This window comes from Vicugna pacos, chromosome 4, assembly GCF_048564905.1.
Source record: "Vicugna pacos chromosome 4, VicPac4, whole genome shotgun sequence".
Lineage (NCBI taxonomy): Eukaryota > Metazoa > Chordata > Mammalia > Artiodactyla > Camelidae > Vicugna > Vicugna pacos.
In genome coordinates, this window is record NC_132990.1 from 2,547,004 (window position 1) to 2,569,198 (window position 22,195).

Sequence of the window (22,195 nt, forward strand, 5' to 3'; positions counted from 1 at the left end):
TCTTCTCCAGCTGCCCACACATTTCCTCCACCAGGGGAGCCACATGTCTTCTCTGCTTCATAGGCCTTGAAGTCACATGGCACAGAACAGCTCTGTCTGGGCAGGGCATCAGGGAGGGCTCCCTGGAGGAGGCGGCTGAGGCCTGAGGGCAAGGAGATAACAGCCAGGCAGGCCAGGACTTGGAGAGCTGGGGGGAATGTGGGTGTGGCAGTAAGTCCAAATACTGGCGGGGTGGAGCATGTGTGGCCCAGTCGATGCTCTATCCTCAGTCACATCACTGTCTCCCTCACCTTGGGAGGGTGGGAGGATTTTTTTCATTCCTCAGATGAGACTATTAAGGCTCAGGCACAGGATGCCTGTCAGAACCGCCATCCCTGACATGGATGGGGGGCGAGGTGGCGGCCCAGGCAGTCTGCATCTGTGGTGGGCTGAGGGCCTTCTTCCCTCCCTGGCCTCAGTTTCCCTCCCTGCACATGGTCGGTGTTGCTGGTGCTCTCCGGGAGCACACCATTCCCCAGAAGCCCCAGAAAAGGTGGCTGGGGAGGCCTAGATCAAGGTTCACAGTGGCTGAGTTTCCTCCAGTACCAAGCGCAGTGCCTCCCACTGCTTGTGAAACGGACTCGGATACAAGTGGGCGCTCTGAGGCATGACAGGGTGTATGGTTTCCTAGAGGCCACCCCCAGGTCCCTGATAGCACAAATGGAGGCCAGCACCACCTGCTTGAACACCCAGAACATGTAACCATGCCCTAGATGGCCAAGAAAACATGCTGTCTCCCTCTTGATATGTTATGGGCTGTTACAGGCTGGACTGTGTCCTCCTCAAAATTCAAGTGATTAAGTTCTAACCCCTAGTATCTCAGAACACGATCTTGTCTTGAGACAGGGTCTTTATAGAGACAATCAAATTAAAGAGAGGTCTTTGGGTGGTCCAATGGGACTGACATCCCTATAAAAAGGGGAAATTTAACAATCTTATGGTTACCGGGGAAAGGGGGTGGGAAGGGATAAATTTGGGAGTTTGAGATTTACAAATGTTAGTCACTATACATAAAAATAAATTTTTAAAAAGTTTCTTCTGTATAGCACAGGGAACCATGTTCAATATCTTATAACAACCTTTAATGAAAAAGATATGAAAACGAATACATGAATGTATATGCATGACTGGGACATGCGCTGCACACCAGAAATTGACAGACTGTAATTGACTATACTTAAAAATAAAAGCAAATACTGAACTCTTCCAAGATAAAGAAGTGAGGTGGGATCAGACAAAGGTGTGTGAAACTGGAATGATGCTACCACAAGCCAAGGAACTGTCGGAAGCTGGGGAGAGGCCTGGAACAGACCCTTTCCAGTGCCTTCAGAGGGGGCACAGCCCTGCCAGCACCTTGATCTCAGACTTCTGGCCTCCAGAACCCTGAGACTACACATTTGTGTAGTCCTAAGGTACCCAGATACGAACATGCTTGGCTCATATAAAGGAAAATACAGTCATCATGTGTGACAAGCCTAAAATGGGAATTAGATACTATGGGGTGAAACAACTCTGACCCAGGAAAGGGGAGGGCCCTTGTGTATCATCAGCTTCTACCAACATTTAGCTTGGTCAGCATTCCTACTCTGATGATGGAAACATATGTCTATCTTGGTCACCACTACCCAGTCTAATGGGGAATAAACTCAGTGATCCACCATTAAATGAGTGCAGACCAAGATGGACCCAGGGATTCTCCGTTTTACTAGGTAGTGGAGATCAAGTTAGATCCAGGAATCCACCATTACACTAGGTAGTGGAGACCAAGATGGACATGAAGGATCCATTATTAGACCAAGATACACCCAGGAACGCTCCACTCACCTTCCCCCGGCTCTGCCAGGCTGGTCACCTGATCAGAGCCGCCCACAGATACCACCGCTGGGTCGTCGGTGTCTCACAGCTCCCTGGGCGGTTGCCTGGGCTGGGCGGGGTCCTAGGAAGAGGAAGGGGCGGGCCGCAGCGCTGAGCCTAGCTGGGGGCTGCTGCAGTGGGAACTGAGTAGGAGGCTGAGGGCAAGGAGAGGGCCGGTCTCTCCCACCGGGTGTGCTCGTGTGAGCCCCGGGCTGGATCCTGGGGGTCTGAATCCTGCCCCCACGACCCGGGGGTCCCTCACTGAGGACCTACAACATGACACTCACCACAGAGGGGCTGACTCACAGTGACACAGATGGGGTCCATACGTGCTGCTCACCGAGAACACCTGGTCTGGAGGATCCGGGCCGTCGGAGGAGCTGAGACAGAGGGCAACGCCTGCGCAAGGCCTTGGAGCGAGACTTAGCGCTCCGCGGGCTTTGCCCCCTCGGGGGTTTGGGCTCCCCTGGGGCCGGCCCCGCCCTCAGCCCTGGGAGGGCGTGTCCGGGCCGCCCCGCCCCCGCTGGCCCCTGCCCGGCAGTCCGGCGAGCGCCTCGGAGCGCGCGGGGATGCGCGGGGTGGCGGCGACCCTCCGCCGCAAGGCTAGGCCCCGGGGGCGCATGGGGGACGCCACGGCCGCCCCCGGGAACGGCACAGGTGAGGGCCAAGGCCACAGGCCTCGAGCGGGGCTCTGCGCCCATTTCACGGACGGGGAAGCTGAGGGGGCAGGGCGCACAGTCCTGGGGGTGGGGGTGGCGCACGGCCGCCGGGAGGCGTACAGCCCGAGGACGAAACTCCTCGACCCTCTTCCTCCGCCCAACGGGCGCCCCAGCGGAGCCGAAGCGCGGCGGCGAGTTGCCAGAAACCAGGCGGCGGCGTCCAGCCGCCCACCAAGCCAGGTGCGCGCCCTTTCCTGATCGGGGCCGCCTCGGTGCGGGGAAGTCTGTGCGGCAGACGTGGGGAAATCGAAACTGGTCTCACATTGCGGGGAGGTGCTCCGGTTCCTTGGTTAGCTCCCCAGCCCCACTTCGCAGGTGGGGAACTGCTCCTGGGAGCGGAGAGCAACTGCTTGAGGTCCCAGGGCAGCCGGGCCTGGGGTTGAGGCTCCAGGGTCTCTGGAAGGAGGGGAGGGTTGGTTGGTATCTTGAGTGTTTATTTCGAGCTTATTCTGTAGGGGGTTGACCTTCCTGCCCAGCTCGGGTCTACGGAACGCGCCTTGAAGCCCTGGGTTCGAATGTCAGCTCTGCTCTGCTCTATGAATGCGTCTAAAATCTAACCCTTTTAGAAACACAACCAAACCCACACCTTGTGCTCCAGATGTTCTTGGAGGCTCATTTCATTGCACGCTGCTCCCTGCCCCTTAAGCCTGAGGGTCTCTGCACACCTGTGCCCCAGGCCAGGTGCGGGATTGCACAGGTGGAAGCTGGGCCTGGAAGCAGGCTGGCCACAAGTCACACCCCACCTGGGGTGCAGCCAGTCATGCTTAAAACAGTGACACTTGCCATACTGGGAGAGTGCTGGCTCCCTCTCCATTGGAGAAACTAGGCCCAGGGAAGTAAGTCGCAGAGCAGAGGCCTGTGGCTTGGTGGTGTGGGAGCTGAGACCTGAGACCTGCCCCTGACCTGGTGGGCTGGATTTATTTTCTTTGACTCCCTTGGCCAGCCTGATGCCCAGTCCTGAATTCGTGTTTTGCCCCTGTGTGTGAAGAGGACTGTTTGTGCTGGTTGTGCAGTACTGCCTGGGGAGGTGAGTGTCCACTGAGAGGTGGAGGGATTTGCCCAAGGTCAGCCAAGAATGGGGAGGGGCTGCATACAGAAGGCGGTTTGCAGAAGACTCTCCTGGGGAAAGAGGGTCTTAGAGTCCAGTTTGCATACAAAAGGCTGTTTGCAGAAGACTCTCCTGGGGGAAAGAAGGTCCAGGAGTCCAGTTCCTACCACCTGGCCTGCCCAGCTTGGCCTCAGCCCTGCTTCTGACTGGCTGCCGCTTGGCCTCCTCCCAGACATGAGCCCAGGGGGTCCCAGCCCGTGAGCCCTTCCCAGGAATCTGGGGTTGGAGGCCCTCCTCCTCTGACCTGGGATACTTCTCTCTATCTCTGTGCCTCAGTTTCCCCCTGTGCTAAGTGGTGGGCACTGAATACCTGCCCCAGGCTTGTGGACAGGCTAGGGGGAGCCAGGGAGGGCTCAGTGCATGCACGCTGGCCGTGGTTCTGCTCCAGGGTAAAGCTGTTGTTCGGACTCCTCCACTCCTCTGCCCCATGGCCCCAGTCTCTTGGGCTGTGAAATGCCCCCCGCCCCGGGGGCTGTGAAGTGAAGGGATGGGTGTGAGGGTCTTTGGAGACAGTTTGGCACTGTCTAAAACACAGCAATGGGATGGATGTTTCACCTGCAATCTATAAAATGGGTACTTTAGTCTGCTGTTCCTACAGGAGGTATGAAAGTCCAGCCAAACGGACACAGGGTCCTAGGATTCTCCCCTCATTTCCCGTGCACAGCCGGGGAAGGGCTGGTTGAGGGAGGCTGGCTCAGAGCAAGAGCTTAAATCTTTATTGAATGGCTGACTGGGAGGCCATCCTCCCACTGCCCTCAGACCCCTTTCCCAGGCAGCTCCAGCACTCCCTGATCGGGGAGATTGTCCAGCAGCATGGTACTGCAGGAGGAGGAACTCAGCGTTCCAGTGGCCAGAGGTGACCCCCCTCCATACCCCTGAAAGGACTGTGAAGGAGGGGTCTGAAAAGGGGGCAGCAGGACTGCTGGGTGGGTGAGGATGTGCTCTGTGGGCATCCCCTTAGCTTCACTGCTGCAGCCCAGCCACACGGCCAGCCTGGGCCCATTTCATGGAGGAGCAAGCAAAGCCCAGAGGGCGTGGGTGGGAATCTAAACGTGGCCTCTGTGCCCCTAAGGCCCAGCTCTGGACTCCTCGCAGGGGTACAGGCAGAGCCGCTGGATGAAAGAGGCTCCCTGGAGCCTCAATGTCCTCCCCTGCGAGATTTGGGGGGTGGGGGTGCCCTTTTCTTGGAGCCATGGCCAGCATAAAAGGTAACTTATTTACCCCAGCGAGCGAGGTCAGGGTTTTGGGGGCCATGTGGGCTCCGGGAAGGAGGACGGGAGGAATGGGCCTATGGTCCAAGGTTCCAGATAAAAGATTAACAAACAAGGATTTTTCTCACCCCCGCTGGCCTGGCAGGCTGGGGGCGGGATGGGCTGGGAGGACAAGCTGTCCAGGTCAGGCCGAGCGCCCCTCTGTGTGTTAGGGGGTGGGAGGGAGCATTGCCCAGGGTGAGGGGGTGATGGGGCTGTCGGGCGCACACCTGATGGGCAGGTGTGCCTCTCCACTGTCCAGTGAGCCTGTTTTTGGTTTGTATCCTGTTTGTATCATATCCATTTCCTTTGTTTTTTCTGTTGTTTTTCCTCTCCTTTGAGATTTATTTGTATATAGTTAAAAAGGTGGGCTCATCAAGGGTACTGAGAAAAAAATGCACCAAAGGTCGAGGGGTGCAGGGGTCCAGCCAAAGGAGGGCTGGGGGACACGCAGCATCCAGTGTCTGAATGGGGCTGCACATGGAGGGGGTCAGGCACCAGGGCTGGACGGGGCTGGAAGGAAAGGACAGCTGGGGGTGGGGGGTGGTCCGCCGCAGGCACCAGGCCTAGGAAGGGGTACAGAGGCAGCTGGGTGTCTGTGAGGGTGTTCAGCAGGGGAGAGGGGATTTGCTTCTTAGATACCAAGTGTGGGGAGGGGCTACTGGGGGGCTGGCTAAGGAGTCCAGGGGTCCCCAGGCTGCGGAGGGGTCATTGAAGAGTGCAAGCAGAGGCTCAATTTGCAGTGGTAGGGGAATGTGGTGTCTGGAGCCAGCTGGCCCACCTGCCAGGCCTTGGTGACTTCTCAGACTATCCTTGGAAGGTGGGTAGACTGAAGCCCTTGTAGCCCCCTGGCACCGGTCCATCTTCCTGCCCCATCTGGGGCACGTGTCACCAGCCCTGTAGAAAGGTCTGGTGGGGGCACTGTTAATATATATGGAGCCTTCATGTGGAAAATGGGCCCAGCCCAGAGAAGTGTTCACTGGTCTTCCAGGCCCAGAGAAGGGGTGCAGGAGATATTGGAGTTGGGGGGGGTTGGGTGGGGCAGGGGAATGGGTGGCAGGTAGAGGTGTCCTGGGTGTTGTGGACTTGGGGTGGGGGCCTCCTCTTAGGGGGTGTTCCTGAGTTCCCACCATGGCTTTAAGGTCTCCACCAGGTGATCCCACTCCTCCTGTGAGCCTGGGGGCCATCTCATCCTGATCTGCAGGTTGGGGAATTGAGTCTGAGCAAGATGAGGACCAGGTCCAGGACCTGAGGCTTAGAGGTGTTGCAGCAGGGTCAGACCCCTGGATGGGGGCTGTGGGGGGACGTTCCTAGCAGAGCAGGCCCACCCGGCTTCTCTCCCTTCGCCTTTGAGCCCAGTGGGGCTCTGGGATCATTGGAGGTTGAGCTCCCCGCCTCCCAGGTAGGGGAAGGTTCTGTGAGGTACTCACTGCAGGGGGGCCGTGGGCAAGGCTCCTCCTCCCCTTACCCTCCCTTACCAGAGTTATTTCCTCAGACCTTTCATTTTCATTTTTAAAAGAAGACCCATTCAAAAAAAAAAAGAAAAAGAAAACACAAAAGACTCATTCAAACAACACACTTAGGCTGGGAGAAGGGGCTCCCTACCTCTGATGGGCACGAGACCCCTGTATCGGCTGGCGGGCAGTGCAGAATGCAAGGCCACAGGTCTGGGGAGGGAGGCCACGACTGCATTTAAGGCCCCCCATTCTGAGTCTCTCGGGGGCCCCTCCCACCCACAGCCTGCAGCCTGCATGGTTACGGGGCAACGGCGTTCTCACCGGGCCTGCGCTCCAAGTTCTCTTGTACGTTTCTCTTAAGTCTTCAGTTTGACGCCCACCGTGGGGGCATCTGTAGGTCAGGCCCGGTCCCTTTCTGTGGGACACCCCTCCCCCTCCCACCGTGATGAGGCTCTGGGAGGCAGCACAGGCTCTGGGCGTCTTAGGGGCAGAGGTTACTTCTGCCCTTTAAGATGTGTGACGTTCTTGGATGGTGAAGCGGCCTTCAGTGCTGTCTCAGGACAGGCACCCTCGCTGCAGCGGAACCCAGCAACAGCACAGGATGTGGCTGTTGACAGCCAGGCCCTCTCCCCACGACAGTAGTGGTTTCCTCGCTGGGGCCGCGGCTAGGGCTGGGGCTGCACGTCATCTGTCAGCCCCCGCCCTGTCCTGCCCACTGCAGAGTTTACGGGTGGGTCACAGGGCCGGATGGGTGACCTGGTCACCCAGCTGGTAAGTGTAGCTTATACCCAGACACATATGGCTGCAGGGCTGGCCTGCTGCCTCGGTTCCTGGAGCCTCTGCTCCCGTCTGTGACTCCCCACGCCAGGGCCATCGGAGCTAGTAATGCAGGGTCTGGGCTGGGCCCTGGGTAGGGAGCTGGGCAGCCACCCATGGAGCCTGGCAGGCCAGCTGGGGCCCATCAGGCAGTCAGTTAAATTCAGCAGGGGTGCTTGAGCCTTTCTCCCCACATTTAAAATCTTTCCAAACATACCACAGAGTTGAAAGAATGTATAAGCCCCTCTCCCCCAGCTCTAGCCTACCCTTAACATTTCACTAGGCCTGCTTCATCGCATCTCTTTGTCCATCCTTCAAGGCATCTGACTTTTTTTGATGAAGTTCTACTTGTATCTTTAAAGGATGAATACAAGTTTCTCCCTTCCGCCTTTCATTCCCCAGGCGCTGGTGCGGGTGCTGGGCCGGCAGCCACAAGCCCCCAGAGCTCTTATCCTTTGCCGATCTCCCACCACAGGGGCCTCCCTTCCCTGAGGGTCACATGGGGCTGGGCAGAAAGAAGGTGCTTGGCCACAGAAGAATAGAGAAGTCACAGCTCTAAATTGGGGACTGGGAAGTGCTGGCTGCCCGGTGGCCCTGGGGAGGGGGCCACGTGGCCGGCCCGTGGCTGCCCTGCTGCAGCTACCCGGTTCAAAAGCCCCAGTCCTCTTCCCGGGCTGGAGGAATAGCACGTGTCCAAGTCCACGGATCCTGAAAAAGAAAAGAGGTTCTTCCTGGGGGAGTGCTGGTCATAGCCCTCAGCTGTTAGGTCGTTCATTTATTCATTCTTGTATTCATGCATGCATGTGTTCATTCATTCATTCATTCCTGGTTTGGTGCCTGTGGAGACAGAGCTTGGTGATTAATGAAGGGCCCATACTCTGGAGTCAGAGTGACATCCCACTGTACCACCCGCTGAGTACTGGGTGACCCATGGCCAGTGAGGGTAGTCAGGAAATGTCCAGACTGAGGGCACAGGGTAGGTGCTGTGTCCTCCTCACCCTGCCTCCCTGGGGCTCCCCACTCCTTCCTGCCTGCGAGCACCTGCCTGTCCCCTGCTGCAGGGTGGGACAGCCTCCCAGGTCCTCCCTGCTGCGCCCTGTGTCCCCGGGGTTATGGATCCCTTCCCGCACACCCTCACCAACCTAGTGGACTGGACTTTTTCATCTTGACCAAGCTAAGAAGCCAAAAGTAATATCTTAGGCTGCAAATTTGCATTTCTTTGATTGACATAAATATTTCCACTGAATTTTTCTAACAGCTTTATTGAGATACAACTCATGTGCCACATAATTCACACAGTCAAATTGTACATTTAAGGTGTACAGCTTGATGGCTTTCAGTACATTCACAGATATGTGCAGCCATCGCCACAGTCAATTTTAGGACATTTTCATCACCCCAAAAGAAAGGCCCCCAGCCCTTAGAAGTTACCTCCCAACCCCCTCTCCCCCCAGCCTCAGACAGCCGCTGACCTATTTCTGTCTCTGTGGATTTGCCTGTCCTAGACATTTCATACAGTATCTGGGTTCTTGTGACTGGCTTCATGCACTGAGCATAATGTTTTGAAAGTTCATCCACCTTGTAGAATGTGTCAATGCTTCATTCCTTTTTTCTTCCGGATGACATTCCACTGCATTGATGGACCACGTTTTCTTTATCCATTCATCAGTTGATGGACGCCTAGGTAGGTTCTGCTTTTTGGCTATTATGAATAATACTGCTGTGAACATTTGTGTACAAGTTTTCACATGGATGTGTTTTCCTTTTCCTTCAGTATGCTGCTTGGAGGGGCATCGCGGCATCTTATGTACGCCTATACATACCCTGTGTAACTGTTGAAGAACCCGCAAGGCACCTGCCCCGTTTACACTTCTCAGCTGCGGTGTGTGAGGGCACCAGGTTCTCCTCATTCTTGGTACACCCGTTACCGCCCGTCTATTTCATGTGTGATTTTCACGGCAGATGCGGCGTGCCTCCCTAAGGATTTGATTTGTAGTCCCCTGAAGCTAATGATGTTGAGCATCTTTTCATGTGCCTGTTGGTGGCCATTGGTATATCTCTTTAGAAAAATGTCTGTTCATATCTTTTACCTGTTTATAAATTGAGTTGTCTTTTTACAATTCATTATAATAATTTATACATTACTGAATACAGTCTCTTATCAGATAGATGATGCAAATATTTAGTCCCACTCCACAGGCTGTCTTTTCACTGTCTTGATAGTATCTGTTGAAGCATAAATTTTTTTCATTTTAATGAAGCCCAGGTTCTCTGTTTCTTTTGTTGTTCGTCTTGGTATCATTGAGGAATCATTGCCTAATCCAAGGTCAGAAAGATTTACCCCTATGTTGTCTTCTAAGAGTTTTATGTCTTATATTGAGGTCTTTGATTCATTTTAGGGTAATTATTGTATATGATGTGAGGAGAGATCCAACTTTCTTCTTTTGCATGTAGATAATTGTCCCAGCCCCAATTGTTGAAAAACCATTCCCACTGAATTATATTGGCACCCTTGTCGAAAATCAATTGACTGTAAATATACGTTTATTCCTGGACTCTCAGCTCTTGCATTGGCCTATATGTCTGTCTTTTATGACAGTACTGTTCTGTTTTGATCACTGTAGCTTTGTGGTAAATTTTGAAATAGGGAAGTATGAGTCCTCCAACTTTGTTCTTCTTTTTCGAGGTTGTTTTCTATTCTGTTGGGCTATTCTGGGTCTTTGGCGTTTCCTTATGAATTTTAGGATCAGCTTGTGAATTTCTGCAAAGGTGGCAGCTGGGACTCTGATAGGGGTCACGTTGAACCTGTACAGGAGCAAAATTGGAGTATTGCCATCTTAACCGTGTTAAGTCTTCTTCCCCATGAGCGAGTGAAGGATTTCCATTTATTTAGGTCTTCTTTAATTCCTCTCAACAATGCTTTGTAGTTTTCAGAGCTGAAGTTTTGCACTTCTTTTGTTAGATGTATTCCTAAATAATGCATTCTTTTTGATGCTTTTGTGAATGGAATTGTTTTCTTAATTGCATTTTCAGTCTGCTCATTGCCACTGTACTGAAATACAGTGGGTTTTTTTGTGTGTTTATCTTATATCCTGCAACCTTGCTGGACTCCTTTATTAGTTCCCATAGATTTTTAGCAGATGCTTAGGGATTTTCTAGATGCAAGATCATGTCATGTAATAGAGAAGTTTTGCTTCTTCCTTTCTGATGCAGATACTGTTTAATTTTCTTAATTAATTGCTCTGCCCCCTGATTTGAGGCCATTTTTTTCCTTTCCTAACTTACCATTTTTTTCTCCTATGATTTTTATCATGTCTTATTAATATGTAAGTGCTGTTTATGTAGGAAAGATGCTCTGTTACACGTATGTTGCAAATCCCCACACTCCGTCGTTCTGCTGTTAAGTGAGGAATCTTAAGCCCTGCCTTAGTCCTGTCTCTGGGCGCCCACTCTAGCTGTGGGTGCTGGGCAGGTCAGCCACCTCTCTAGGCTTGGTTCTTCATGTTAAAACGAGGATAATAATGATTTCTTCCCTGCTGTCCTCTGCGGATGGCTGAGTGCTGCACAAGGTCAGGAATCGGGCCCCTTCTTGACCAGAAGATTCTATCAGACCTTCACTGCTGTTGTTAGTGTGACACTAATGATGGACGTCTGGGTACTGGGAGGCCCGAATCCCCCCAGACCGGCAGTTCACATGGCAGCCACGGCCCAGCACAGCTCCACCCCTGCCAGCCCAGCATGTCATCCATGTGCTTGAGTTTCCCTGTCTGTGAGGTGGAGATGGACGGCCTTCCTCACGGCTGTAACGCCGTGGAGCAGCCGTTAGGTGCTCACTGTTGTTTGTGCTGATCCAGAAGTCAGTGCCCCCCTCCCTGCTAAGTGCACAAACCACAAGGGCCCCAGGCTCACACTTCCCCCACCCAGCATTTCAGCCTGGTGAGGCCCCCCTAGGTTCTCCCTGGGGGCAGAGCTAGTGGGTAGACTAAATGCAGCTTGGCCACCCACAGCCAAACACTGTCCCTCGCTGTCACTGCCCACAGAGAGGGTCTTAGGCAACCTTGGCCTCCCTGAGGACAGAGTGCCGGACTGAGGCTGAAGCCTGGCTCTGCCATCTTAACACCCTAACGCTAAGCGGGGCAGAGCCAGTGCGGCCATGCGGTTGTGCCTTGCCCTCTGTGAGCCTCGGTTTCTACTCTGGATGGGGCTGGTTATGCACAAACGTGTGAGGTGCTATCTCGGGGCACGTGAGTGCACGTGTGGCCCTCCCGAGTGACAGCCACTGTCCTTGGGCAGTCCTAGGCGTGCTCTGTGCCCACAGCCTATGTGAGTGGGGTACTGTGCATTCCACGTGGCTGCTTCCAGGTGGATGAAGATTTTGGAGGGCTCTCCAGCCCTCTGCAGGTGTCCTGGGTATGTATTTTGAAAACAGAAGCTACAGGGTTTGTTAGGGAATTGGTTGTGGATTAAGAAAAAGAGTCCAGACAGGTTCCAAGTTTTGGGCCTGGAGCAAGTAAAGGGTGGAGGGCCTGGTGGCTAACATCAAAGTTAGAACGGAGGAGGTCAAGTGATGAGCAGGTTGGCCAGTGCAGGAGCTCGACTGGGTGCGGCAGGCCGAGTGGCCGCAGGACATCTGTGTGTGGTGCCCGGGGGAAGGTCCTGGCTGGAGGCATCGCGTGGCGGGCAGGGGGAAGGCTGCCTCGGGTGGTGTGGAATAAAGGGGTCCTCAGCCTGGGCAGTGCTGGCCTCTGTCCCAGCCCCCACCATTGCTCCCAGCTAGGCCCCTGTATCTGTCGAGGGAGTTGGGCACAGATGCTGCCTCTGGTCAGTATTGCCCCAGGCACAGGCCAGAGAAGCACCATAACCAGTCTCCCTGTTGTCTGCGACTGGCCATTCTATGTCGTGCACAGTGCTCAAAACCAGAAAGTTCCAGAAAAGCAGAATGAAGAGCGTCTTGCACTCAGGCACCAGGAGGCATGCTCCAGAGCACTGGAAGTAGCTTCATTCTGTATTCTGAACACTGGAGACAACTCACATGCCCATCAGCAGGGAACAGGGAAGCCAGCAGGGCCATTCATACAGCAGGACTCAGCTCCACGGAAGCACGGACAGCTGCCGACACACGCAGCAGGGCACCTCTCCTGTCACTGTGCTGAACACGGGGGGCCAGACACGACGGGCACATTGTATATCACACGTGTGTGTTGAGAAAGTAGGCCCAGAGCCTCCTGGCCTGGTTCCGAATCTCTGCCCTACAACATAGCTGCTGTGTGACTTCAGGAAGTGACTTAACCACTCTGTGCCTCAGTTTGCTCTCCTGTCAAAAGGGGGAAATCATGGTTCTCCCTCAGAAAGTGCTTTGCGGATTGATGGGTTGCTGTGTTTGGAACAGTGTCCAGCGCACAGTAAATTCTATATATGTGCCTGCTGTTGTCAATGTTACTAATGTATAAAACCACTTGTGATGCCACTTTATCCGAGTGCCCCTCTGTGTCTTTGTATAAGGACATCGTTGTCACACTTGGGGACAGCATTGCCAGCCTTTGCATTAGATGTGCTTTGATTAACGGCACTGATCCCCACAGCTGGAGATGGAGGTGGTTTCCAGCTTCTAACTATTCGGTACAGCTCGGAAACAAACATCCTGGTGTAGAAATCCTGCTGGCAGGATTTCCTTTGGCTAAATTCTCAGATGTATGCACAACAGAAATCTCTTCATACACTTTACCAAACTGCACAGAAACGTTTGGATCTGCGCCGCCACCAGGGGAGTCCCTCCTGGCCCCTTAGTAACTTCACACGTGGTCTTTTTGCTTTTCCTTTCTGCCAAGTGGAGGAATGAAAGATGAGCTCCCACTTGAATTAGCATGTCTTCAGTTACCGTGAGGGCGAGCATCTTTTCATGTCTGCTGGCTACTTGTATCTCGTGATTTGCTTGTTCACACATTCATCCATACTCTGTTTTACTTGGATGTTCAGCTTTTATTGATATGTAAAACCCCTTTATTAAATTAAGGGTGTGGGACCTTTGTCCTATGTTTTCCAAATATCTTTTCCTAATTTTTTTCACCTGAATTTGTTTGTTTTTCAATTATTAGGGAGGGAGTAACAAAAGTTTTTGTTTTTTACTTCCCATGAAATCACATCTGTAGATCTCTCCGCCTCCTGCCTCCCCCCCTGATTCTGCCTTTGGAGCCACACTTGGGTAATAATTGTCTTTTTGCTTTTGTTGTCCTCAGATGTGTATTTTATCAATCGCATGGTCTTCAGAACATCCAGAGTTCACTTAAAGTAGGGATCAGCTCCACTTTTGGGTCCAGGCCACTGGCCACATGGACACCACTCCCAGTTGCCTGGGTAGCTGTGTGACCTTCTCCAGAGCATCGCATGGTCACAGGGGCAGTGTTGCCCGTCCCAGGTGAGGGCTCCTGCCCAGCCCCTGCCCTGAAGGGTGGGGGTCTTCATGCTATCTCTCCTCTTTTCTCTCCTAGGCCTGTGTGTACAAGTGCAGCCACCCCCGCAAGGCACCTTCCAAGTGCTTCGTGGAGACGGCACTTCAGTGGGGACTGTCATTGTGTTCCACTGCCCTTCAGGCCACCAGATGGTGGGGTCAGGCCTCCTCACCTGTGCCTGGAAGGGGAGCGTCGCTCAGTGGTCTTCGGGAACCCCCATGTGCAAGAGTGAGGCCCACTCCCCGAGCTAACCCCCGGCTCAGCAGTGGCCCCTGGTTGGGGTGGGGGTTGCTGATCTTGTCACATGGATGACATATGAGTGTCCATGGAGAAGGTGTCATGGGTGCCAAGTCTCAGCCGGGTTTCTGTGTAGGGTCCTGCTTCCGGTGCTGGTGGTCCCTCGGGGCTCCACGTTAGCAGTATAGACTCACGTCCTAGCAGCTGCTCCAGGTTCTAGCTTTGCCAACGACTTTGTCTGTCATCTGCAAGAGGTTCCTTGTGCTGTCTGAACTAGCACTTTATCTGTTAAGCAGAAAACTATGTTCATGCATTCATTTATTCATTCTTTCCTTTGTACATGCACGAGGCAAACCTTAATGGGAAATTCTGTGCACTAAGAATTCTAGAACTGGGGATACCAAAGGCCAGGATGTGCCTGGCCGTAGCGCCCCAGTCTCGGGGAGGAGATGGTTTTCTAGTTGGATTTGTATGCAAGGTGTTGAAGGCGAACACCCAGCACATCTTTTAGAACCTGGTAGAATTAGGTCTCAGCACTTGGCACACAGCTGGTATGTGCCAAAGGCCCTTTGTTTTGACCCCAAAACTGGCATTTTCATGGCTTTTGTTCCTTCCTGGGAACTGACCTGTGACAGTACATAGGCCTCAGAAGGGTTTTGCCAGCTTAGAGCATTGTGAAAACAGACCATGGTGGATTGTCTGCTGTCCTCTGGTCTTGGGCCCAGGCTGCAGTGGGTGAGACCCAGGGGGACCACCACTGAACTCCCTGTCAGAGCTTCCCCCAGTGTGCCACCAAAAACTCCTGAACACCCTCCAAAACCCTGCTCAAACGCCCCCTTTGGGGGGGGGGCAGTCTTACCTGATAGTCCCTCCCTTACACCAGTTTGCACAGACCTTCACCTCAGCTGCCAGCACCTCCCTGCCTCCCCGACGGAACAGGGCTTGCCAAGGGCGGGCTGGCCCACGGGTCTGGGTGAGCTAGCCGTATCTCCCTCACAGCTGTGCCGCCCTACGAGACCTTCGGCTTCAAGGTGGCCGTGATCTCCTCCATCGTCAGCTGCGCCATCATCCTGCTCATGTCCGTGGCCTTCCTCACCTGCTGCCTCATGAAATGCGTGGAGAGGAGTAAGCAGCGGCGATCCGACAGGTACAGGGGCCCCGGCACGGCCGTGGGGCACCTGCTGCGGCCACTCCGGGCCTCCTGGGCGGGGTGGTGGGGAGGCGGTCAGGGAGCGGGGCTGCTGGGGGCTTCGCATCTTGCTGTCCACAGAGCACTGAGGCCGTGGAGGGCACATGGCTCACTGTCATGGCCTTTCCTAACACGTGCTGCGGGGGTGTGTGTGTTGGGGGTGTGGGGGTGTGGGTGGGGGGGTGGTTTCAGGCTGTTGTCCATGCGCATGCGCAGTATTTGCTCTGCTATGTGCGCATGCGCGGCTGGCTACTTGATGGTTAACTATGGCCTGCAGTGGGAGTCCCGCCTGCCTCTACTTTTCCTCCCTGAAACGTGTCCTTTTATTTTATTTTATTTATTTTATTTTGTTTTATTTTGTATGTTTTAAATTGTGGTAAAATATTTACAACGTAAAAGTTACCATTTTTAAAATTTTTTTTGTTTTTTGGAGGGAGGGGACAGGAGGTAATTAGGTTTATTTATTTATTGAGGAGGTACCGGGGATTGAATCCAGGACCTTGTGCATGGTAAGCATGCGCTCTACCACTTAAGCTGTACCCTCCCTACTGAAAGTTACCATTTTAACCATCTTTAAATGCACAGTTCAGGGGCATTAGTTACATCCACAGTGTCGTGCCCCCGTCAGCTCGATTCATCTCTGGAACTGTCCACACAGCCTGTCTTTGTGAGGAGAGTTTTCCTGGCACTTATTCCTCGTCCACGACTCGTTTCCCCCAACAGCAGCAGAGCTGAGAAGTTGCGACAGGAACCGTGTGGCCCTCAAATACTGACTGTTGGCCCTGCAGAGACTTGCATGCAGTGTCCCGGACACGCGGACACCTGAATATCCTTCTCCCCGTCTCCCCTTAGGGCAGCCCAGCTGTGGCTCCAGCTGAGAGGCGAGGACTTGGAGACAGTGCAGGCCGCCTACCTCGGCCTCAAGGGCCTCAACAGCAGCGGCGTCGGCGGGGAGCCCAGGATCCAGCCCATCCAGGCGCATGACAACCACAGCTTCACCACGTGGGCATGGGCAGGGCGAGGGGGCAAGGGGGCAGCCTCGAGGGCGGGGGCCCTGGCTTGGTCAGGACACTGGGCCAGAGAGCCTAGACCCTCACTGTCCCCACATACTGGGAGCCCAGGCTCTCCAGGGCCTCAACTCCCATCCCTAAGACAGGGGCTGGGGGTTCTTGTTGCATCCATGCCTGACCCTGCACCCTAGTGCGTAGGGCTGCCCCCCCACCCCATGTCTTGTCTCCCCATGACCAGAGAAGGAAGCTTCCAGGCACAAGTATTTCCCTTCTCCAGGACCCAGCAGGGTTCCACTGCTCTGTCAACTTGCTGTCCCCCGATATTTCCCTCTCGGTTCCTCTGTCTCTTAGTGTCTTCTCTCCTTGTCTCTCTCTTTCAACACACATACGCGCGAGCGCGCCCACACACACACAAGCACTTTTTTCTGAACCAATACAAGGACGTTCCCTTATGTGCCTTTTTTTGACTCAAGGAGTCTAATCTTGGCTGAAGATGGACTACAGATAGAACATTTCTCAGTGTTGTTTCTAGCTTTGAGTGAGCACCCCTGACCCAAGATCATGCAGCTGCCTGGTCTCTGGGCTCCTTAAATGGGGTGACTATTTGTCTTTGGTGGCATTGCCTTTTGCAGGTTCCAGACCAGTCATCTCCTACAGACACTGTGTTCTGGACTCTGGTGTTCCCGCATGACTACATTTGGGCAGCATTTCTGGTGCAGGTGCCCCGTGGGTGGTGCTGGTGTGAAGTATAGAGGCGGGTCACGCTGTCCCCTTGCAGACGCGAGGACTGGGCCCTCTTGGCTGAGAGGAGCCCATGTCAGGTGACGAAGAAGGGCCTCTGCTAAGGGTTGCTCTGCTCCCCCTGTGACCTCTGACCTTAGCATCCTGGGATGATCCAGCCAGAATCAGTTTGCGCCCTGGGGGTTACAGAATAGTGATTTTAATTCTGTTGTGATTCTGTTAGTTTTTCTGTGAGGAATGAGGATGAGCTCTATATTTTTCTTCCTTTCCTTTTCATTTTGTTGTTGTCTTTGTATCACTATGAACTCATGAGTATTCTTTTGTAAAACTTTATTATGGGGAAATTCCACAAATATACAGAAGCAGAATAGTGTAACGGGTCCCCTGTCCCCACTTGCCACCCTCAGTGGTCACCATCCCCCGTATCACGTGGACGCGTGTTTCTCATGGGCTCCAGTCTTTCCTTGGTGGGAGCCTTGCTCTGCTGCGTCCTGCTCGTGCCCTCTGTTCTCTGAGTGCGTCCTTTCTCGCACAAGATGTTTCACCCATTTAGTGCTTTCTCTGCCCTGCCCTGGGATCCGCTGCCCCTCCAGGGAGCGGAGTGGACAGCCAGCATCGCAGATGCAGTCTGCCCATTTCCTCAGCCCCTCCCCACAGGAAGCTCCCCGGGAGCCAAGCACTTGCCCCAAGCCTGACAGCCTCACTGTGTGATGACTGTTCATGCCTCGGTTTCCTTGTTTGTGCGGTGATGATCATGGCAGTGCTCACCTCCTGGCCCTGTTGAGTTGTGAGTCAGTAACCTTGGCTGGGCTGGGAGCGCAGGCTCAGTGAGCACCAGTCGTAGTTAATTTCACTCTTGACCCTGGTGCACACGGGAGGAAACAGGCGAAGGAGGTGGCGGCCTGTGCAGTCTTGGCCAGGGTCTGTCTGGTCCCCCGTCCACACTCATCACACTGGGTCTGGCTGCCTCCTGGAATGGCCAGGCCTGCAAGAAGGAGTTGAGTCTCGGCCTCCTTCCCTTGAGCTTTGAACACAAGTAGGCTTATGTCATGGCAATTGTGGCCAATGGACATGCCCCCTCGCACCCTTCCCACCTAACTTGACATGTTGTCATGTTGCCATGGTAGTCCAAGGTCCCCAGAGCTTTGCTCCAAATAGTTCAACTACCGTGCTCAGGTTTGAGTATGTCTAGAGCTGTTTTTCTTTTTCGAGATGACATTTTGGGGCGATCTTAGGAACAGACTGTCTAGGCCAAATAGACCAAATATTTTTATTACCAAGTTCTTTCTCCAGGAACCCGGCACTAGCTGAGCCGTTTTTACAGCTGTACGATCATGTACCTTCGCTGAGTCTTCAGTGATTTGTTTTCCACCTGCTTACTCAGCTGGTGTGAGTTACATAGGTGGTTTTCATCGGCATTTCTTAAGAGTAACATTGAGAGAAGGTGTTCTCTCCATATCTTGGTTACCAGTTGCATTGCTGGTTTTAGCCATTTTCCATTTGCTCTGCTGAATCGCTTGCTGGTGTGTTTCTCATAAACACTGGGAGCTCTGTGTACACTGGGGAAGAGATCCCTACCTGTCGGCTGGCCGCAAGTGCCTTCCTTTTTGTTTCATTTATGTTGGAGTTGTCTTGCTAGTGCATCTCCTGTTCATACCGTCATATTTCCTTGGCAGGTTTCAGGGCTTCTCCGTCGCTCCCTGCCCTGTGGCACCCCCTCCCCAGTATAGACCTGTGTCAGTCACATTGTCTTGTGTCTCAGTTGGGAAAAGCCCCAGTGGGACAGGGGAAGGAGTTGCTGCCTCTTAGGATGTGCCATCCGAGGCAAGTCCCAGATGCCCTGGTTCTCCCACTGATGGGTGGTGAAATCATCTTCAGTAGGGTGAGGTTTGCCCCCCGACCTTACTTTTATTTCATAAGTGCTTCCCAGCACACACATTGTGCCAGGCACTGTTCTGAGCTCTTCCAAGTATTGCCTGTTCTAATCTTAGGAGTGGGCACTATTTTTATCCCATTTTAAGAAACTTGTCTGGAATCAGACGTAACTACTAAGCATGAAGTTAGGTTTAAACTCAGGCTGTCTGGCTTCAAAATCCACACACATGCTCACTAAGCTGACTTTCCATTCCAGTAATTAATTAATCAATTCATTCACTTATTCACCAAACCAACAGATAACTTCTTAGTTTCTACTGCTTCCTAGAGCTTTTCTGAGAATTAGATGCAGGTGGGAACAGAGATCCGGGAAGGCTTCCCGGAAGAGGTGATGTCTGAAGTGAATAGACTGGGAAAGCCTTTGTTGCAGGGGAAGGATAGAGACGGCATCTCAGGGAGAGGGAAAAGCCAGGCAGCCTCAGGGTGCAGAGGCCAGTGTGAGTGGGAGATGGGCGTGGGACCAAGTGCACAAGGGTGGGGCCAGGGTCTGCTCAACCTGGAGAAGGGGTTGGTTTGTCGTTTGGAGGGTAGGGGCGGCCACAAGGGAACTGAAGAGATAGAATTTGGGGGATCTGGTCCCAGACTGCCAGAGAAGAGCCTGGCAAGAGTGAAGGTGTCCTCCAGAATGTTTCTGGGGCCCCTGTGTCCCTTCTTTACCTAGGACATCCTGGCCCCCAAAGTTTATGCACATTCTTAAAAAGCTTCCTTTCTCTACAAAGCCCCGGGAAGCCCCTTCCCACCCTTGGAAGGTGGGTGTGCTGCTCCTCGGGTCACCCTTCTCGTACAAGTGAGGGGCCTGAGGCCCAGGGAGGGACACTGATGGAGGGGACTCCTTGGGTGCATGGCAGCTCGAGCAGGAGGAAATGGGGTCCCCAACCTCAGGGCAGCAGTCTATCCCAGGCCCACTGAAGGCTGGGGCCTGGGTACTTAGCATGGGGGCAAAGTTGGGATTAAACAGGGTCCCCAGTCTTCCCCGAGCTCACACCTCCTCTCCTTGCAGAGACCTTGGCGAGGGCACCAGAGAGCTGGCCAGCATGGCCCGAGGCATGGACAAGGACCCCTGGGCACCCAGTGGCCCCACCAGCTCATCCCACACCCAGGTGATGGTGCATACAGCGATGCCAGGGCAGAGCCTGCCTGCCTCCAGGCCAACTGTGAGAATGCTCAGACAGCCTGCAGCCTATGTCCCAGGGTGACTAAGGTGGAGGCCAGGGCCCACCTTCCGCACTGGGAGGGTCGGGCCAACCCCACCAGCCGGCCGCCTGCATCGCGACCTGTGTCCAGCTCAAGACTGGTCAGTGAAATCAACTTCCAGGTTTAGGGATCCCTCAGGACATTGATGTGGGGACCCTCGCTGGGGTGTCCTGTCCCAGGGGAGCCCAGCTGTAGCAGTTTTTGTAGGTAGGCTTCCTTGAAACCACTGCTGAGGTTCACAGAACCAGCTGCAGCCTCCCTCAAGCTGGGCTCCCTTAAAGAGACTGGGGGACTTTTTAAGCACATCTAGTTTTGCATAACAGAGTCGAAAGATGGCAGCAGACTTCTCCACAAATGCAGCTGGCTGCCTTGTATCTTCCCCCATCGGACATGCTGCCTGCCAGCAGGGAGCCAGCTGGGTGCTGCATCCATTAACTGTAAAGTTGCGGTAAAGGGTGTGAAATAAACATTCTTTGAAAAATAGCAAAGGTAAAAATCACTGCCTCACTTTTCAATCGCTGCATAACAAAACCTCAAGCATAGTGACGTAAAACTACTGTCCCCTTAACATTCCAGGTCAGGGTTCCAGGCTTGCCAGGGCTCTGCTGGGCAGCGCTCACTGGGGCCCCTCCTGTGTGCTTGTGGTCGGACGGTGGCACACATTGGGTCATACTGAAGGCTGGCTGGGTTGTTGCCAGCTGTCAGCAGAGACCTCATGAGGTGGTGGCCACCTCTAGTGCCTGGGCCTCCTCACATCATGGCAGCTGCATTCCATCCAATGAAGGGAGGCAGTCTGACCCCTTGTCTCTCCTGGGCCAGTGGAAATCCACCTTCCAGCCTTCTGAGATTTGAGGTGTGACCTGTTGGCCATTGAGGAACCTCACTGAGGTTTGCGCTTTGACCCTTCCTGCTTCCTGGAGGCCCTGCAGCCTCTTGGAGCTGGGGTCATCGCGGGGACAGCCTGACGAAGAAGAGCCGGTGGTCCTGAAGGAGCCTGTGCTGCCCCCTGAAGCCACGTTTGTCATGTTTTCCACCACTAACAAATACATCTTGGTACATGCTACACAGGGCAGTCCATCTGTCCTCTGATTCACGTGGGAAGCCCCCAGCGAGGGACGCCTGGGTAGCCCCACGTTTTCAGCTGCCATGCTGCTGCTGAACTCCTTTCTGTTCTGGGGTGCGGTTCCATCAGGTGAGTTCCAGAATGGAGTTGTGAGGCCCGAGGGTGTGTGCATTGCTCACTTTGGTATGTAGTGGTTTTTACATTGTGCCCCTCCTTGGGTTCAGTTAATTTGCTAAAGTATCTCACAGAACTCATAGGAACACTGTACTTACTAGTTTACTGATTCATTATAAAAGGACATAATTCAGGAACAGCCAGGTGGAAGAGACACACAGGGCAGGGTAATGAGAAAGGGGTGTGGAGTTTCCTCCAGGTGCGCCAACCTGGAAGCTTTCTGAACCCTGTCCTTTTTGTGTTTTTATGAGGCTTTTTTACGTAGGCAAGATGGATTAAATCATCGGCTATTGGTGATTGATTTCTACCTCCAGCCCCTCTGCCAGCACAGGTCAGAAGGTGGGACTTAAAATTCCAACCCTCTAATCACAGGGTTGGTTCCCGTGGCAACCAGCCTCCATCCTTAGGTGACCTAGGGACTTTCCCAAATTCACCTCATTAACATAACAAAGATACCTTTTTCTCTCTTACCACTTAGGAAATTCCTAGGGTTTTAGAAGCACTGTCCTAGAAACCAAGATGAAGACCAAATACACGTTTCTCCTTATAAATCATAATATCACACTTAGCGTAAGGTCTTTGAGGTTCATCCATGTTGTATCATGTGTCACAATTCTGCCCTTTCTAAAGGTGAATAATATTCCACTTTTTGTATGCACGCCAAATTTGCTTATCTATTCATCCCTCGATGAACAGTCAGGTTACTTCTACCTCTTGGCTACAGTGAATAAGGCTGCAGTAAATATGGGTGTGTGAACATCTCTTTGAGATCCTGCTTCCAATTCTGTGTGTTCAGTAGTTATTTTAAAAACATATAAGTCAAAGCAGATCTCCATGCCCTCCCCTCAGCTCAAACCCCTCAGATCGTCAGCCTTCAGCTGCCTGTCCTACAGGACCCTACGTGACCTGCCTGTCATCACCTGACCTCACCCGTCTGTTCGAAACAATCATCATCGTTTA

The 22,195-nt window shown here is 53.4% G+C and overlaps 1 protein-coding gene across 1 annotated transcript; it reads left to right on the forward strand.

Moving 5' to 3' along the window:
- The first annotated feature begins 2,050 nt into the window (after positions 1 to 2,050).
- On the forward strand, positions 2,051 to 20,486 carry SUSD3 (sushi domain containing 3). The gene is made up of 5 exons (XM_072959114.1): positions 2,051 to 2,550; positions 13,732 to 13,920; positions 14,929 to 15,076; positions 15,971 to 16,120; positions 19,805 to 20,486. The coding sequence occupies exons 1-5, from the start codon at positions 2,463 to 2,465 to the stop codon at positions 19,998 to 20,000; spliced, it is 771 nt and encodes a 256-aa protein (XP_072815215.1). The 5' UTR covers positions 2,051 to 2,462; the 3' UTR covers positions 20,001 to 20,486.
- Positions 20,487 to 22,195: the final 1,709 nt, after the last annotated feature.

Excerpts from the sequence above, each read along its gene's own strand:
- SUSD3 (XM_072959114.1), top strand. The coding sequence starts at position 2,463 with ATGCGCGGGGTGGCGGCGACCCTCCGCCGCAAGGCTAGGCCCCGGGGG. Across the intron at positions 2,551-13,731 it reads CGCCCCCGGGAACGGCACAG|GCCTGTGTGTACAAGTGCAG; the intron begins GTGAGGGCCAAG and ends TTTCTCTCCTAG. Across the intron at positions 16,121-19,804 it reads GACAACCACAGCTTCACCAC|AGACCTTGGCGAGGGCACCA; the intron begins GTGGGCATGGGC and ends CTCTCCTTGCAG.